At 38.1% G+C, this 18019-nt stretch overlaps 3 protein-coding genes across 3 annotated transcripts; 1 reads left to right on the top strand and 2 right to left on the bottom strand.

Annotated features, from left to right (window-relative positions):
- The first annotated feature begins 112 nt into the window (after positions 1-112).
- Positions 113-2893, top strand: sertad3 (SERTA domain containing 3). Its single transcript, XM_059505995.1, has 2 exons — positions 113-301; positions 1521-2893. The coding sequence occupies exon 2, from the start codon at positions 1529-1531 to the stop codon at positions 2321-2323; it is 795 nt and encodes a 264-aa protein (XP_059361978.1). The 5' UTR covers positions 113-301; positions 1521-1528; the 3' UTR covers positions 2324-2893.
- A 900-nt stretch (positions 2894-3793) lies between these two features.
- On the bottom strand, positions 3794-8080 carry LOC132101228 (potassium channel subfamily K member 6-like). The gene is made up of 3 exons (XM_059505994.1): positions 7676-8080; positions 5096-5491; positions 3794-4404 (listed from the first exon to the last, which is right to left on the bottom strand). The coding sequence occupies exons 1-3, from the start codon at positions 7983-7985 to the stop codon at positions 4172-4174; spliced, it is 939 nt and encodes a 312-aa protein (XP_059361977.1). The 5' UTR covers positions 7986-8080; the 3' UTR covers positions 3794-4171.
- Positions 8081-10253: 2173 nt separating this feature from the next.
- Positions 10254-17709, bottom strand: LOC132101227 (uncharacterized). Its single transcript, XM_059505993.1, has 6 exons — positions 17423-17709; positions 14709-16536; positions 12486-12685; positions 11985-12106; positions 11422-11545; positions 10254-11259 (listed from the first exon to the last, which is right to left on the bottom strand). Exons 2-6 carry the CDS (start codon positions 16507-16509, stop codon positions 11131-11133), a joined length of 2376 nt encoding a protein of 791 aa, XP_059361976.1. The 5' UTR covers positions 16510-16536; positions 17423-17709; the 3' UTR covers positions 10254-11130.
- Positions 17710-18019: the final 310 nt, after the last annotated feature.

Below are 18019 nucleotides of genomic sequence, written 5' to 3'. Positions count from 1 at the left end.
CGTTATTGTTTTTTCGTTTACGTTGGTAGTATATTATGTGAATTAAGCACTATTTTGTACCCGCTCTAACCATCCTGTTTAGATGCACAAAAAGTAGTAGGTACTTATGGAACTACAATACCCGGCGTGCATTTCGAGGGTGACGTAAGAACTGATTGAATCACTGGCGGGACAAAAAAAAAAACTCCAGCAAACGCTTCCAGTCTCCCGACGCTTCAGCAGCGTTATATTATTAATAGAAGTCGAATGAATATAAATCTACACGAGTTTGGAGTTTGGAGTTCGTTTACATTCGTTACAGGTGAGTAAAACATGTCATCCGGAATGTAATACTAGCGGGTAGTTAACGTGCTAAGCTAGCGCACTGATTTCAGCTCACACAAACGTCTGGAAACATTGAAAACATTGTCAATTTAAAAATGTTACTTTTGTAACTTAGTTGCTGTTCAGGAAGGCTGATAATGTAAATAAGCCTAGTTCAATTCTAATGACTTTTTATATAACATTCCTGTATAAAAAATTTTTTTCCGAACTTTCGCAATAAATACAGGCTCATGTCGTCCTCAAATTTTTTAAAAATAATAATCGATTCGTTATAATAAAATATTACTTTAATATGATTAAATATTATTCATTTGGTCCAATGTATCATATTTAATTACAACTGGCCTTATTTCTATCAGTTATAGTTTAGGTTGTGTATTCAGGAAATTATATGAACTATTATAGGATAAGATGACTCTCACTCTTGTTTTTCTTGATGATTTAACTCATTTAATGTCTTTCCTATTAATTTTGTCATTTGATCTGGTTATGAACATATATGAGATTTAGACTAACGTTAATCAGTTAAACAATTAATAGAGCTGTATTTGTGTCTCTGGAAATGTTTGGCTGAATCTTTTTTATTATTTTTTATTTTTAGTAACTTCGTTGAATATAGTATGAATTTATTATCTATTTTTGAGGAATTTGTGGATTTCTTTTAAAGTAAAAAGATTAAATTAGACCCTTGGGATAAAATGCTATTTTTTATTTTAATTATATATATATATATATATATATATATATATATATATATATATATATATAATATTTTAAACTTGATATTTATTGTACTTGGTAGGGCTATTATTATTTAGTATGTCTATGAGTTAGATGTCTGAAATGTAAATGAAAACCTACAGGCTATTTTGACATATCAATTAAAATATGTGAAATTAAATATTTATATATTCGTATCATAGTCATAGAATAAACTTACCTTACAGATTAATGTTTTTTACTCAGATTTTGCTTTTCTGTCTGAGTATTCTATTATCCAGTCGCTCAATTATTAAAACAACATAGCTGATGTAATATTTTACATGAATTGTATGAAAAATCGATACATTCTGTAAAGCTTTAGCAAAGGGTGTGGTAATTAATGTGGCCTCTTTGAATGATTGACATGATTCTCGCTCTACCATGTGAAGTGTATGTTTTGCATTTCTTAAACTGAACTCACTGTTGTTCTGCAGTGTGAGAAATGGTGGCCAAGGGACAGAAGCGTAAACTCCACAGAGAGGACGAGGGAGGAGGATCAGCGCGGGAGAGTCAGCTGCAGTCTGTGTTGGACATCTCCATGGATAAGTTCCTCCGTGACCAGGCTCTCGTAGAGCCCTGCTTGTTACGGTCGGTTCTGATCAACAACACACTGCGGCAGGTCCAGTCCGAGGTCCGGGCGCAGGTCGAATCGCTGTCCGCTGTAAGAATTCCCACGAAATTAAAACCAGAGCCTGATTTTACACAGTTATCTCCTCCAGCGGAGCATAATGCATCTTTATTATCACCGAATGCTGAAAATACAGAGGATGATTTCATGGTCTGGACTTCAGAAGAGGATTTCTCTTTATCTTCAGCCATTTCTGTCATTCTCAAAGATCTAGATGCTGTCATCGATGCCGGTCAAGGGCCTTGCGCATCTCAGCGGGCTCCGCTCCGCTCTGTAGAGAATCTAACGCCGTGTCCTCTGAGGACTGAGAGAACGTCCGATGTGGCATCGTCTGTCAAAACGGAGCTGATGTGTCTAGGTCGTCCTCCGGATGCAGCGCTAGATAAACTTCTCCTAGACATCGACCCGTCTGTGTTTGAACCAGAGCTGAACCTTCTGCAAGGTTTCTCTGTCACAGCCGACGATCTAGTGAAGTATCTGCCATCCCTGTCCAAATCCCCATCAGCGTCCTCTTCCTCCTCTTTAGTCTCTAACAGTCAGGCCATGTGGGAAATCCAGGAGATCGAGCATGTCATGGACATCCTGATGAGAACGTACCCGCAAAGCTGATTTTGATGATATCATGTTCCTGATTTTGAGGTTATATGAACAGTTTTAATGGAGGCATACTGAAGAAAGTTCTACAAGGGATTGATTGAATAAGGCTTTGCGACCTCATGTTAAAAACAGCAGTCTTTAGTCCTCTTGTTTGTGCACATCTCGTTCTGTTTCCAGAAATGATCTTTCATGCAGATTCATTCAAGGCATCAGAGTTCAGCGACTGTTATACACAATATTTTTCTAGAAGTGAATCCTTCCGAATGTGCCATTTTGTTTATTTTTTTTATTACTTTATGAAATAATGTTATTCTCTGAAATATGCACTTTCCATTGCGTTTAAGTTTATGTTCTCACATACTTGCAGGTTACCATTAGGAGTGTACTTTAAATAGACCATGGTCATTAAAATATAAGATATTAAATGTTACATGAGCATTATGGACATACTGGTGCTGTTTCAAGCAATGAACGTGTTGGATATGCAAAATATTTACTATGCCAATATGAAATTATAATGTGAATATTAATCACTCTTTGTATTCTATTGTTGTACTTTAAATAAAGTGGTGCTTGGTGAAATCATGTGGCTAAATAAGGAATTATATTTAAGAAACAGACCGTTCCATGTCAAATAGCTATTTGGAGAGAATGCTATGGAGATTCATTTATAATTTAATATCTAATCTGTAAATGGGAATAATTGAATTATAATTCCTATGAAAGGGATAAGAAACATACCATTTTCAAACTACAAAAAGCTTACAAGAAAAGGATAAGCCTTTAATGAGTCTATAAGAAAATGTACTTAATTTGAACTTTTTCTTGTGGGGGGGAAAAAAGCTACTCTAATACTCCTTATATTCACAGAGACAACCTGGGAGACAGGAAACATGTTTATTCCACTTAGAAGAGTTAAAGGTTTTTTAAAGATTGAGTGGTAGGTTATTTAAATTGATCTAGGCCTACACAATGACATGTTTATCACAGATTTTTCTTTTTTAAATCTATTTAAAGAGATAAAGCAGAGTGTGTAAAGTACAACCTTCCTTTAACTCCACAGCTACACAGAGTTAAGATATATTTATCACATCTGGCCATGCAAATGCATCAAGTCACAAAGTACCAAAATTACTTTTATTTTTCTGTGCATGCATTTCTTAAAAACACTTCTGACAGTGAATATCAGGCACCTTTTTCTTTTTCCCTACAATCCAACATTGAAAATACAATTGTAATGATACAGAGAATATTTAATGAACATACAGTACTATAATAAAGACAAAAAGATTGTGTTTTGCACAAACCTATATAAAAAGCCAATTATAAAGTGCATATGAAGTTCTCCACATGCTTGGACATCTAGAACCACCACTGATTAGCTCTGAAAACTGAATCAATTCATTTCTCACACACACACACACACACACACACAAAATAGTATTGGCATTCTCATTCTCTTCCTGTTTCTGTGGTCAAGAGCAAGTCACTTAACCTGAAAACAGTCATCAGTTACGACTGCTAAACAAATCAACACTAAAGTAGATTCACACTTAGGACACGATGAGCAAGTTTTCAATTTCCTAGAGCAATGTCAATATCCCTATAGTCTTAAAGATCAGATATGGAAACTCAACAGAAACTGAAAAAAAAAAAAAAAAAGTCATTTGGTTCATGAAAATGTTCTTCCCAGATGCTTTGCTCCTATAAAGCATCAGAAGCGGTTCCGTCCAACAGTGAGGTGTACTGTACATCTTCATACTCCATTGTCTTGAGGTGTTTGTTACATGTCCAGACAATTTACAAGTGCAGGCCACTGATAGTGCGTGTCATCCTCAGAATGTGGAGCACACTGGTGTTTTATCTATTGATGGAGTTGTAGGACACTTGAGAGCTGGGATCCAGAGGCTTAATTGAGGCTTTCTTAGCCTCGGGCGATTCATCATCAGGCTCTCGCTCTATTATTGGTTCTTTATCCTCATCTTCCTCGCAGGTCGGCAGATGAAAGAAAGCAGTCCAGCCGTGCACATCTGCAAGCTTGTGGAAAGTACGAAGGACCAGGAACATGACCATCAAACCCACAAACAGGTAGACTGTAAGAGAAAAGAATGAAAACTCAGGTCACCAAACAATTCAGACAACAATTACAAGTGGAAGTAATTCAGAGCCGTGAGGAACAGAGAAAAAAAAAAAGAGACTACATTTATAATACAAATAGTGCTGTCCCACTGCCATTTATGATGCTGGTATAATAAATAAATACACAATTTTAATAATTCCATTTTTATTTGAATTTTACTACCTGGAACAGTATTATCTTGAGACACATTATTATTGCATGGGATTCTGACATTAACACCTAATGCCATATTTATTTATTTTTGCTGCTTCGGTTTTGTAGACATTTCATATTTTTACAAAAGAGTAAAAGACTTCATAAAACTATGAATTACATAACAGTAAAAAGTGCGCACTGCATGACTATTTAGGTCATAAAAGACCTTCATAACTTCAGCACTAATCCTCTTAAAAGATGAAAATTACTGTACAGGTCATGCTGACACCAGAAGCTGATAAAAGTACAAATGTTATTATAAACTTAAAAAAAAATTGTTTTAATAGTAAAGGAACAAGCTAATAAATAAAAAATAAATAAGTTTACATTTTTAATTTTTTATATTCTGTTTAAAAGGCCTTTCACACTCCAATCCTTCTTTTAGCACAAGCAAAAAGTCTCTCTAAAATAAACCAGCATTATTGAACTTGGAAAGTGGCTTCTCTTACCCATGACTGTTATCTTGTACAATGCTCTGAGTTTCTGTCCTGGCTTTTCTGCCGGCACAAAGTCTCCCAGTCCTATAGTGCAGAGGGAGATGAAACAAAAGTAGAAGGCGTCTAAGAAAGACCAGGTTTCTTCTATGGCGCTGAACACCAGAGCAGGCAACACAAAGAAGCCGAGCACCACTAGAAACAGCAGAACAATGAAGTGCAGCACACTGGCGGCACGTGGCTGCAGGCCAGCCCTCTGCTGGCACGTGGAGATCGGCCCGTAGGTCAGCGGGTGCATGAGGCGCTGGACACAGGATGTGAGCACTAGCATGGTGAAGGGTACTCCAATCAGAGCATACACGATGGAGAAAGCTTTACCCGCATCAGAGAGCGGCGTAGTGTAGCCGTATCCTGGAAGAGAAGGAAAGAAAAATAAAGTATTCCCAACAGAAAAACGATGCAAGTGAAGATGCTTTATGAAATCCCCAACTGTAAGTCACTTTGAAAATCTTACAGATTTGGAACCACGTGATGGTGAGTAAATGATGACAATCTTTATTTTTGCCTGAAATATCCCTTCATCTTGCCAATTATACAATGCACATGATTTCCTGACAGCATAAAGCTTCTAGTGTAATCTAATGCAGAGCAGAGGTCAGCTAAACAGGTTAACATGCTCAATGAAAGGAAAGCTTTATACAGACATACAGGTCAAAGGATTGATTTCCCATGATACTGTTTGCAGGACCTAAACTGAGAAGTCAGTTAATGCAAACAAAGCTTGCACTATGCCCATACTTAGACTGAAAGGGAGTCATATGTGGGTTTGCCAAAAACAAATTTCATCAGATAACCTCAACATCACTTTTAAGGCGAATGTTCATACACTAAACACGGAACATAATGCATCACTCATGCACAATACAATTTGAATGTTACCGCACACATTTGTGTTGCATGCAAATGTTCTTCCTTTTCCATGTATGACAAGGACAAACTCATTACTCAAGAAGAAACAGTTATTTATAACCTTGCAGTATAATTAGGAGGTCTTTGCTCGGTGCAGATGACAGCTACAATTTCAACCGTTATTCTAATTAAATACCTAACAAGTACATGAGAAATATTGAATCCATGTACACATTGCACTCTAAATATTTCGAGTTCTTGATATGTAAAAAAAAAAAATAATAATACTGAATTACTTCTCATCTGAAACCATACTCCATCTACTTCACTTGCCATCATTTAGTGTGAATTAGTGTGAATTAGTGTGAAGTGACATTCAGCCAAGTATGGTGACCCATACTCAGAATTTGTGCTCTGCATTTAACCCATCCGAAATGCACACACACAGAGCAGTGAACACACACACACACTGTGAGCACACACCCGGAGCAGTGGGCAGCCATTTATGCTGCGGCGCCCGGGGAGCAGTTGGGGGTTCAATGCCTTGCTCAAGGGCACCTAAGTCGTGGTATTGAAGGTGGAGAGAGAACTGTACATGCACTCCCCCCACCCACAATTCCTGCCGGCCCGGGGCTCGAACTCACAACCTTTCGATTGGGAGTCCGACTCTCTAACCATTAGGCCACGACTTCCCCAACGACTTCCCCGACTTCCCCTTCCCTTTACAGGTGACTTCTGTTATCCTGCACATTTTTAATCATAATTCAATGAACAAATGGGTGAATCTGATATGTTTTCAATACCAACATGATTCAAGAAGATTAAATATTTTATGTTTATCTTAATGTCATGCAACAATGGACATAGAGAGTCTAGAACAATTAATTCCATTAATTGAAATGCTAACTTAAAATATGAACTTAAATAAAAGTGTCAGGTCAAAGGAGAATCTTTCGTTCTGCCGTTTAAACATTTGTTCGAAATCATGTTATAATCAGTTTTGTGTTAATGAAAGGTCTAGTTTTTGGCAGTATTTTTAGATGAAAATATGTATCTGCCTTTACATTTTAGGAAGTCCAACACAAAGTGGAATCAAAACGTTTGAAAAAAAACCCCAAAAAACATTTCCATCCTGTTGATGAATATCCTGTTGATCTTGCCATTGTGCAAATAAAGTGAAATAAAGTGATAAAGTGACTGCCTAGGCGAAGACTTCTACATCAGTTTCTAAAATAAAATGTATTTAGTGAAGAAACAAAAGTAAAAAAAAAAAAACACTGTAACGGAAATAAACCCAACTCTCCTGTAAGCTTACAGTAATAGTTCAGTTCTGGAGAACTTTGGAACGTTTGTTTCGTAGCGCGTGTCATGTTCCTAATGTTCTCCGAGATGAACTAACTGTGGCATTCTACACTCGCTCCAGATATAAACGTAGGCTATAAACGTCCGACACTTGAAGGGACATTTTAAAACGCTTAACGTGATGTTACTCACTTTATCTGTGGAATAAGGGCTCGTTCTTTTGACAGTATGTAGGCTAGAGTTTATGACAAGTAAGGTTTGACAGAAATTTGGGTTTCCCTGGTCGGTGTTTAGGAACGTTAAGCGTTTTAGAATGTGCCGACATGAGCAGCATCAAACAAACATCACGAAACATCCGTTAAACTCTGTTCCTGTGAAACTCACCCACTGTCGTGACCATCGTGTTTGCGAAGAACAGCGAAGACGCCAAATCCCAGTTTGTGCGGGCATCTTCAAGGACCGACACGCCGTATTTATTCGCTTTTAAAACTTTTTCCAAGAAATCTTCAAAAGCCGTGGCGTTGATGCAGCTGAGGTTGAGGAACTCGGCTTTCAGGGAGATCAGGTCTGACTTCAGTGCTTCCTCGACGGGCCGCTCGAAGGCAGAGAAAGCCAGAGCTCCCAACAGCAAATAAGTGATGTACGCCAATATGAAGCCGCCGGGCACAAAACAGGACCTGAACGACGTGGGCATGATGGGATTTGTGAGGAACGAGGTGACAGCGATTCTTAATTTGCTTCACTGATGTTGGACTGATTGAACTCCACCCTTTCACAATCCTCCTCCCTCTGACAAAAGTTGGTAACAGTGGCCAGGAAATAACCCGTGTACTCAGTCACATGGGTGATACTTTGAGTTGTATAGGGTTGTTTGATGCAGAACAACCTTTTTGTTCCTCATTTGAGTTCTTTCATTTACACTCAACTGAGAAATGATTTATATCTATAGTGCGATTGCTATCAGGAGCTCTCATAGCAGCACCAAGAGACTTAAAAGTGTACTCGGTCCTTAAAAAGCTTTACCCCTACAGAAAAAAAATGTTTTGGGATATATCATATGCTCACATGAGATAAAGACTAACTTCAGTTTTCTAGACAGCTAATGCTCTTTTGATTACACAGTGTGGGTTTCGCCAATTCGAGGGCTCCTCCATGTTTATAAAATGACCATCATCACCATTGTCATCATTCTCATAAAAGGAAATTGTGACTTGCATCACTTACAGTAAGTTCATTGTGTAAACTGTTTTGTTTAAACAGAGTTGGTTGCCCCTTCATGGGCCCCTGCATGTTGTACAGAGGCCTGTTTCTGTGACAATAAAATCACCATCATAACCATAATAAAAGTTTATTGTGACTTTGTTTTCCCAATTCAAAGAACAAAGTCAAAATTGCAAGATATTAACACAGAATTGCTAGATATAAATTTGCAATTCTGAGAAAAGAGTAATTTGAATACAATCCCCCCCCCCAAATGCATTACAGAACAGAAATGAAAAGGTAGCAAATTGTGACTTTTTATCTCACTTTCAATTTTACAATTTGTATCTCACAATTCAGACTTTTTCAGTTCGTTTTTCAGTTTCAGACTAACTGAAATAAGCCTGGTTTATTTGGTAAACTTGGTTTATGGTACAGGCCCCAGAACTTGAAGAAAATGTGGGAAAATGTCGTTTTTTAATTCAATGGCATAAGCTTCTATAATGTTAACTGAACATAAACAAAAACCTTTATAAGTGTGCTTGCTAGTACAGTGTTGTGTTATTTTACTCAAAATATGATGAATGCTTATAAAAGTAATCAATAAGTTGATATTTCCAGTACTGGATGTCTTACAGACTGAGTCTTAGGTGCCCTCCATAGAGCAGTGCCAGTGCTTTCCATTGGATTGTACCACTTACTGATTGAACTTACTGTAAAGTGAACCAATGAGCTTTGGGTGATTTCCTCCATAGGGCAGGTACAATTTAAATAAGTTTGATGCATGTCCCATGGGAACACTTCCAACCAATAGGAGACGGGGAAATAAACATTATTGGAATAAAAAATTTTGCCAGCTGGACCATTAATTAATTACGGGAAATCATACAAGCAAAACCCATAAAAAAAAAAAAAATGATTACCAATTTTTGGTTACAAAAAGGCTGATAAGAACAAGATATAAGTGTGAGTGTCTGGACTGACGGAGGGAGGATTTGCACAATAAAGTCTTATTTTGACATCTGCTTCTCGAGCTTCATTGACTTCATAGAGAAGACCATTGCTTTATCCACGACACTAGTTTTATGCCTAAGCTGTAGATGTTTATTCATGTGCCTTACTGTTTATACAGTACTGATGCAATGGTTTGGGTTAATTTGCAACCTCTCAATAAATGAAAAAAAAAAAAAAACTTAAACTGCATGATGACCAAGCTTGTAAAAACAGTTGTACATCATGTCCCAAAATTACCTTAATTTCCACACTTGAAATACCAAATAGCACAGAAAAATCCTCAAACTCGTGATAGGGTCTGTTGTGAAGATGAAGTGAGGGAGAGAGTCACATGCTGCCGAGGAGATAGAAATAGCTACAGTCTCTGTCAAAACAGTTTATTGCTTTTCTCTTCATATTGTCCACTCTAAGTAAACAGCCCTCACTGCCATATACACACTCATGATGAGGGTGTGTGAGGACAGTGTGAACAGCTGGAGACAGGGAACTGTTATCTTAGTAAACAAGCAGCCAAGTCACTCAGATCAGCCAAAGTTAACCAATGTCGTCAAGAGAACTGCTGACATAACTGGAACCAAAGCTTATGAAATGTGCTTTTATTATGGAATATAAAAATATATATATTTAATGTAGATTTGTGCACATAGTTGAGACTTGCCTTAAGTTATTTTCTGTTCATGAATCATATGAGCTTTTCTAACATTTGCTCAGGTCTCTTATGAAATGTTAAAGTTATCCACTCCACTCAGTCCTTCAAAGATGTTTTAATTACATCAATCAACAAACAAGCTTACAGGTTCAGTTTAAAATGTCAACATTCATTTTAAAACACTTCTGAAAATATGGTCTCTATTTGTCAGGAGTTAAAAATGGTTCACTACAGTGTTATATTTAGTACTTCAAGCACAAGGAAATAAGACATGGAAACAAGAAAATGTATTTCTGTGATCTGGTGTATGAAAATACATTTTATGGAAATTAGCTTTGACAGTTCCAGACAGATGAAGGAGAGACTGCAGGGAGCTTGTCTGAGTTGATCCCAATCCCCCTAAAATCACTTTATTTTTTTATTCAATTTTCTGAGACAGCAGAAAGGAGAGTTTGGGATGTGGATCAGGATGTGACAGGTCAGATATGAATCTACATCCCTGTGAGAATGTGCACTAACTGGTTTGCTATGACTCCAGAAAAATATTCTTATTCTAACAAATATAATCCATGGCAATGATTGAAAGTCATACACAAATGCATATTGACATTTTCATCTGAATATATCAGTTATATCAAAATGGGTCCAATGACCAGACTCCTATAACTGGACTCAACAATTTGGCAAAGGGGTTTATAACTTGACATTTTTTATATTGGTCCCAAATGAACCCCAATATTCTGAAAGACTGGAAAACATATATTTGGATAAAATAGTGTGCATTGATACACAACTGAATGAGAAACAGAATCTACCAGACACTGAGTGAGAACAGACGCTGAAAGATGAAATACACTTTAAATAATCCTCGAATAGAATCTATGGAAACTCAGTTCTTCAGCATGTATCTTTCCTCTGTCCTGTATTTCCTGTTTTCAAGGAAGCACAGCTCAAAGATGTTCAGCAGATATAGAGACTAAGTCATAATATTTCTGTTGAAGTCATATGACAGTCTTCTCTTAGCTATTGCAGCTAATTGCTGGTTGGACGTTGGGAGATTTGGAGAAAACCTGGCACTGGTCTTCAGTCGAACTGTCGCACATTCCTGAGGTAGAAATGATGATGGTTATTTAAAACATGCACTTAACAAGAGTTTCCAGTACTAAGCTCTATTTATGGTAAATATAGAGTATAGAAATCCATTTGTGTTTGATGTAGCAGGAAGTTTTCATTATATATTATTGCATTGGTTTTATAGCAGACTCACAGAGCTGGGATGTTGCAAATGCAGTGACTGAAGGAGAAGTTTACGGGAAAGAGACTCTGCCCTTTTATATTTCACACCAATCATCCGGTTTAGATCCTGGAGGCCGTCAAGTAAACTCTGCTCCCTTAGGGCCAAAGCAAAATGATTAACTCGCAATTTTATAGCATGTAACAAGAAAAACAAATACCATTATTGAATGTAAAATTACGAAAGAAAGACTTGTTTATACATCTTCAGTCATCTCAAGAGGATGAAATACAGAATTTCATGCAAAACAGTCTGTTCTTTGTGCTTTGTGTGATGAGATGCAGCAGCATTTCCTACAACCACAAGGTGGCGATAGAAGACTAATATATTCAAACTGGTCCTGGAGTCTCCAAAGTTTTCCTGATTATCTAGCTGACAAGAAATAAAAATAAGGGAGGCATCCAAAATGTGCATAAGTGCATTCATTTGGAGGCTCTAGGAATGGCCTGGACTATTTTTTTTAAATAAAAATATTCTCAAAATCCATAAACATAAGTCATAATTAGTGCAGCACAACTACAAATAATGCAACATACTTGTGCTCCCCTGTATTGCTGTTTTCAGCTGGTCCTTGCAGAAGCTGCTTTAGTGTAGGAATGTGTTCAGGATCTTCACAGGGGGACTTTTCTGAGGGGAAGGCCTCTAGAAACACATTTGACTACACACACACACACATACAGTAAAGATCACTAATCATCAGAGCATCAGCAGTGAAAGCAGTGAAAATATGTTTTAGTTACTCATTTGTAAAGTTACACCATTTCAGAATTTAAAGATATGTATAAAATGAGTCATTAATTAGTTTGTTGAGGATGAGTGGATCATTACGTGGTTGAAAAAAATGGAATATTAATCTTTTTCTGGCCGATTCTTTAGTATGATGAACGATTAACTTTATAATTGATGTTCTATTCATATCACAGGGTCTCATTTATCTCACATACTTTAATAATTTACAGTTATTAATTTGTTAAGTAGTGTAAGTGGAATAATGTACATTCATTAGTACACCGTCATAACAGAGCATAAACCTTTACCACATTATGGAGAGGAGAGAGAGGAAGATTGGGCTTTTCTGTAGAAGTCCACCACTGGTCACCAGGCACTATCGTCTGCTCCACAGTCTCCTGGCTGAAGGCGGTCCATGTGCTCTCCGACTGCTGGAATGACTGGACTACAGTCCAATCAGATGCCCAGGATGCGGGTTCATTTGCATCAGCAGAACTTGTGTGTTCCTCTGACAGGAAATAAAGGCTCATTTAAGTATTCATAGTTTCCTTTTCAAAGCTCTCATACAAAAACTCTTTACAAGATCAGTAGGTGCTACGTTACTGTGGTGGAAAGGTTTCACACAATGTAGAACATGTGCAATAACTGATAATAAGTGGCGAAAGTGTTTAACCAAACGGTTTTGTTTAGGAAAAAAAAAAAAGGATTCTAATGGGGTATTTATAGACCATGGTGGAAAGGTACAACATACAAGGCTCAAAAGAAAATGTGTCTTTAGCTATATTTTTTATAAAACTTTAAAAACATATCCATACATTCAATTCACTATAGCAGGAAAATAACTTAAAACACTATAGCAGTCCAATAACTTATATTCCTTTTTACACATATAATGATTACTGGGGCAGATTATTAATGAATAAAGACTCATTTATGTGTGGCTTCTTGTGATTACCTACTGATTTACCATTGTAAATTAATTAACTTGCTTCCTATGTATAGCAGTGCTTTCAAATTGATTTATTGCGGTTAATCGCATCCAAAATAAAAGTTTGTTTAAATATCATGTGTGTACTGTGTATATTTATATGTATATGTAAATATATATTTTTTCTTTACATATACATAGAAATATATACAGCGCACACACATATATTATAGAAACTAATTTGACAGCACTATGGTTTTTCTGACGTAGTAAACTTGCTCGGTAGCTCACCTGGTACAGCATTACGCTTGTGATGTGAAACACAGATGTATGAGTCCTCTAAAACATTGAGTCACAATATCTAAGACTTATAGAAGCAAGCTGAAATGGCTTGCTTCAGCAAATGTGTTTTATCTCGTGTTTGCTTTTGTTAACACTGGAAAGTTTAGTGTAGGTGGTACATTATAAAGGCCTTAGAGCACCACTCGCCAGACATTTCGTTTCCAATTTGCCACAATATATACAACAACCAACATAATAAAGCATTACCGGATTCATGTTCATGTTGTCAGATAAAAGGAACACACTTTTACCACCACTCTCTGAATATTTCACTTTAAAATGCATCATGAAATGTACAAGAAGCAATGTAATATGATTTTGAAGAAATGTCTCAACAGGAAAACACTATGTATGTTAAATGGCTTCGAGAAATAGCTTGTCATTTTAAATATCTACTTGTGTGATGCATTTTCAGAATTAAAAATTATAAAAAGTAGGTTAAACCTGTTTATGCGCACTAATGGAATCACCAGGCTTTCACCTTTTTAGAGAACAGGATTAATCCTGCAGATTAAGATTACACAGAGGCTCCCAGAAATGGAATTGAATCCATAAAATAATTAAATTGAAAGTGTTTGTGGTGACACTTTATTTTAATGTGTCCCTGATACAGAAATAATTATACATTCAAGTATTGAGTAATATTAATTAACTACATCTATATATATGGTTAGGGTTAGAATGAGGGTTTTGTTTTAGGGTTACTTGCACGTAATTATGCATAATTTATTGTTATTCTAATAGTAAGTACATGCAACATATAATAAGGACACCTTAAAATAAAGTGTCACCGTTTTTGTTTTTGACCAAAGATTATAGTTAGAAGATGTACTAGATGAAGAAACAATGAAGTGTTTGTCCTCTATTTTGATCAAGACATTCCCTCTAGACATGCTGCCTTTGGCTTTGTGAAGGTTGGCCTCCCCTCTTGTCCCAGTGGCCTTGTGTGTGCATGTCTTTTTAATGCTGCCTCCTGCCTTAGGCTGGTACACAGCAACAGGGAAGAGTGAGTGGTTGGGGGGTAGGAATTCCAAGCAGTGCTTTAAATAATTAATATCTTCACATGAGGTCGGGGGAAGCAAGGGGGTCTGCAGGAATTCAGGTCAATCCAGCCAGACTATTTAGTACATTGGGACTGCATGTTATCTGCTCACTTAAACCCAAACAAAGCTAGGTTCCTTCTTAAGAAGAGAACTTAACGCACCTTCCGACTTATGTGGTAAAATGTATTACCTTGCTACTTTCAAGACAGCGTACTCACCACAGTTGTAATCCTCAGCCAACTGTTGGACTTCACTGAATCCATCCGTCCACAGCTGCTCTCCACCTGCCAGCATGAATGCCCCAAACTCATCGTCCTCCTCCTCGCCCACATCAAGAGACCCCTCGTCAGCGGCCACCTTGTCCTTGTCGTCAACTCTTGCCAGCTCTGATAGCAACTCTGAGTTCACCAGAGGCAGCAAGTCTCCACCTCTTGCCCCTACCTCCCCCTCGCTTAATGCTGGGATGGCTGTTGCGATGGCTGCAGTGGTGGTAGGGGCAGGAACAGGCAGGGAGTGAGTAGTGGTTACAGTTATATTGGCTGTTGTTACGCTAAAGCCTCGTGAAGAGGATTTGTCAGACTGCTGAACTTCAAGTTCTCCATGCTCTGTGATTAATTCCTCCCAATGCTGAGGTGAGCACATGGACGGACTCCTTCTCTTTTCTGTAGTGCTACATTCAGCACCCACTGGAGTGAGGCCCTCCGGCACAACTGTATTCTTTGTGTCTGGAGACCAATCTCTCTGTGTTGCGAGATCGCCAGGCTCCACCGTGTGTAGATTCTCACGGTCCAGTAGGCGCTGGTCTGGCCTGGATTCTTGATTCTTCTGAATGCTGACAGGGACTTCGGAGGGCGTTATCATGGGAGAATGATCCATGCTTGGCTCAGTATTACAGTTTGATGTGGGCAATTTGATTATTAGACTATCCGAGAGAGTCTCAGATGCTACAGATGACCCTAGGTTTGGCACATCAGCAACAATGTTATGGCGATCATTTGCATCAAGGTCACATATTCTGACCTCAGTGTCTCCTTGGACATTGGCACAACTGAATTCTTTCTCAGAACAGTTATCGGATTGATTAAGGCTCATCTCATCTTCAACCTGCTCACTTGGTTTGGCACATGGTTTGGCAGAAAAGCAGCAGGTTTGTGGATCTGTGCTCTGGGGTGTGACAGCTTTCACTAATATGGGGGAATGAATTTTGTCTTTGCCCTTCAACTTCAAGTCATCCTGACTTGGATAGCTACCCATCAGGCCTTGTGATTTTGTGTTATCTGGTGTTATGCTAAGTGGTTGTGAATCTGAAATGACTGCATTGTTTTGGTCACCGCATTGACTAGCATTTTCCGCTTTGCCGTGAGCCACTGTTCTTTTCTCCATTGTTTTACCACATTTCCTCCATTTCCGTATGGCCCTGGGCTTGGCCTTGAATAATCCACCATCGTCTGGCCCATCCTGGCTCACCTTCTGCCCTTTAGAGGAACATTTAAGCTCTTCCTTTGTCCCTTCAAGAATGACAGCATGAGTCCGTGGAGCCGTGACCCTCGTCCCAGTCCCACGGTTTCCAACAGCGCAAATGTAGCTTCCCCTGCCCTGGGCCTTGAGAAACAGGCAGCGTGTCTGAGTCTGCCTGCCACCCCCCTCAGTGCCCTTCAAAGTGGCCACAGTTACAAGAGCGCCAAGACTGCCTTGCCTGACCCCTGGAGTTCTGCTTGCACTAATTGTGCTATCCAGTGTGTGCCCATAGCCACTGCTGACCTGACCTGACCAGCTTCTCTGCCCTACCCTGTTTTCAGGAGGATGTTGGCATGTGCCCTGTGGCCGAGATCCATTAGCAGCCTTTCTTCTGGCTTTAGAGTAGCCGCCACTTACAGCCCATGCTCTCAGGCCTTTAATCAGGGGTATGGCTCCAAACTCAAGGGCACTGGCCAATGAGACATTGGTTCTTCGGCATTCATGCAGTAGCTCCCTATGGGCCATGTCCAAGCAGTTATTGTTGTTGTTCTGTTGCAGCATTCTTCTTTCGGGGAATAATATCAGATGCTGCGGTGGTAAGAATGACATTTAGGATGTCAAAAATTGAAATTCTTCTGTTACGGCACAGCATTTAGCAATCAGTTAAGGAAGGCAAACTGAATATACAGTATCTTGATTTAATGAGGATTTAAGTTCAATGCATGACAGTTGATGCTAACGTACACGCTCAAATTTTAGTTTAGGTCTTTGCAAATTGTCTTCAAATAAAACTTCAGATAAAATATCTAGTTATCTAGTAAAATAATCTGTTAACTGTAATATATATATATATATATATAATTGTATATATGTAACTGTATATTCTATAATCGTGTAGTTTGTATTTTTATGTAGTTTAATGTATTTTACAATTATATAATAACTGTAATGTAATAATATTAAATATATATTCAGTATTTACAATGCAATTGTATTTTTATACTCCTAGTTTTTTAAACTATATAAAAAATGGATACTGTCATGTCACGAAAAGATTTTTTCGTTATATTTCTAGGTTACTTAATACGATTATTCAGCACATGATTGTTTTATTTGATGATGTGTATTTTATTAAGAGCTAGTGTATTTGATACTTAAGTTACTGTATAATGTGTCATAAATGTATAATATTTTTTTCTCATGGTTTATTTCGCATGTCACAAACTGTGTGATGATGATCAGAGGACGCGGCGTTACGTAGTCTCCACACACACATTACGTGATCACATCACTTGCACCAAATCGGGGGTCTATCATTAACTAATAGGACTTGCCCACACAGATGTATTTTATGAGGTAACCTCGGGGAGGGGGAATTATTTGCATCGATTCTTTTCATGCTTTGACCAGACAATATCCATCTCTTTCGGGATATCATAAATAACCCATCTTTTCTTTCTTTGTGTCCTCTTACCTTTACAGTGCGCCAGTCATTTTCTTCATACGGATGCGATGTCACGAATCGCACAATCGCAGCTTTCGTACGTTGAGAAGATGCTGCTGGGCTGAAGGATTTTGGCTTTAACCTTCATGAGGATTTTGGACCGTCTATCCATCACAACACTTCGTTTAAAGATAGCATATCCCCGAATACAGACCACCGTAGATATACTATAACCTATTATATCCCATGTAGGTCTCATGTGCTCCGCTGAAGTGTCTCCTCATAGCGCAGCTGCTTTCACTGGCAATGCAACGCAGAGCCTCCGCAATCTAGTGCGTGCGCTCAGCTGACCAATAGCGGAGCGTGCAGCACGCTGTCGGTGCTTTTACGCTTACGCACGAGGACACGCACACGCGGGAACACATTACTTCATTATAGCTTTTTCATTTAGTTCTTCAGCCAGTTCTGGTGAGTATAGGCTATTTTTGAAACCCTCTTGCACTCACTCTTTTGCTCGACTTAATTGGTAGTCTATAGAAACCATAATTGGTAGTCTATAAAATTCAATATAAGGATACAAAAGCCTACTTTTGTGTTAATAAACTGGTGATCTATGTTTATACAGTA

This window comes from Carassius carassius, chromosome 23 (genome assembly GCF_963082965.1).
Source record: "Carassius carassius chromosome 23, fCarCar2.1, whole genome shotgun sequence".
Lineage (NCBI taxonomy): Eukaryota > Metazoa > Chordata > Actinopteri > Cypriniformes > Cyprinidae > Carassius > Carassius carassius.
This window is presented reverse-complemented; position numbering and strand designations above follow the sequence as displayed.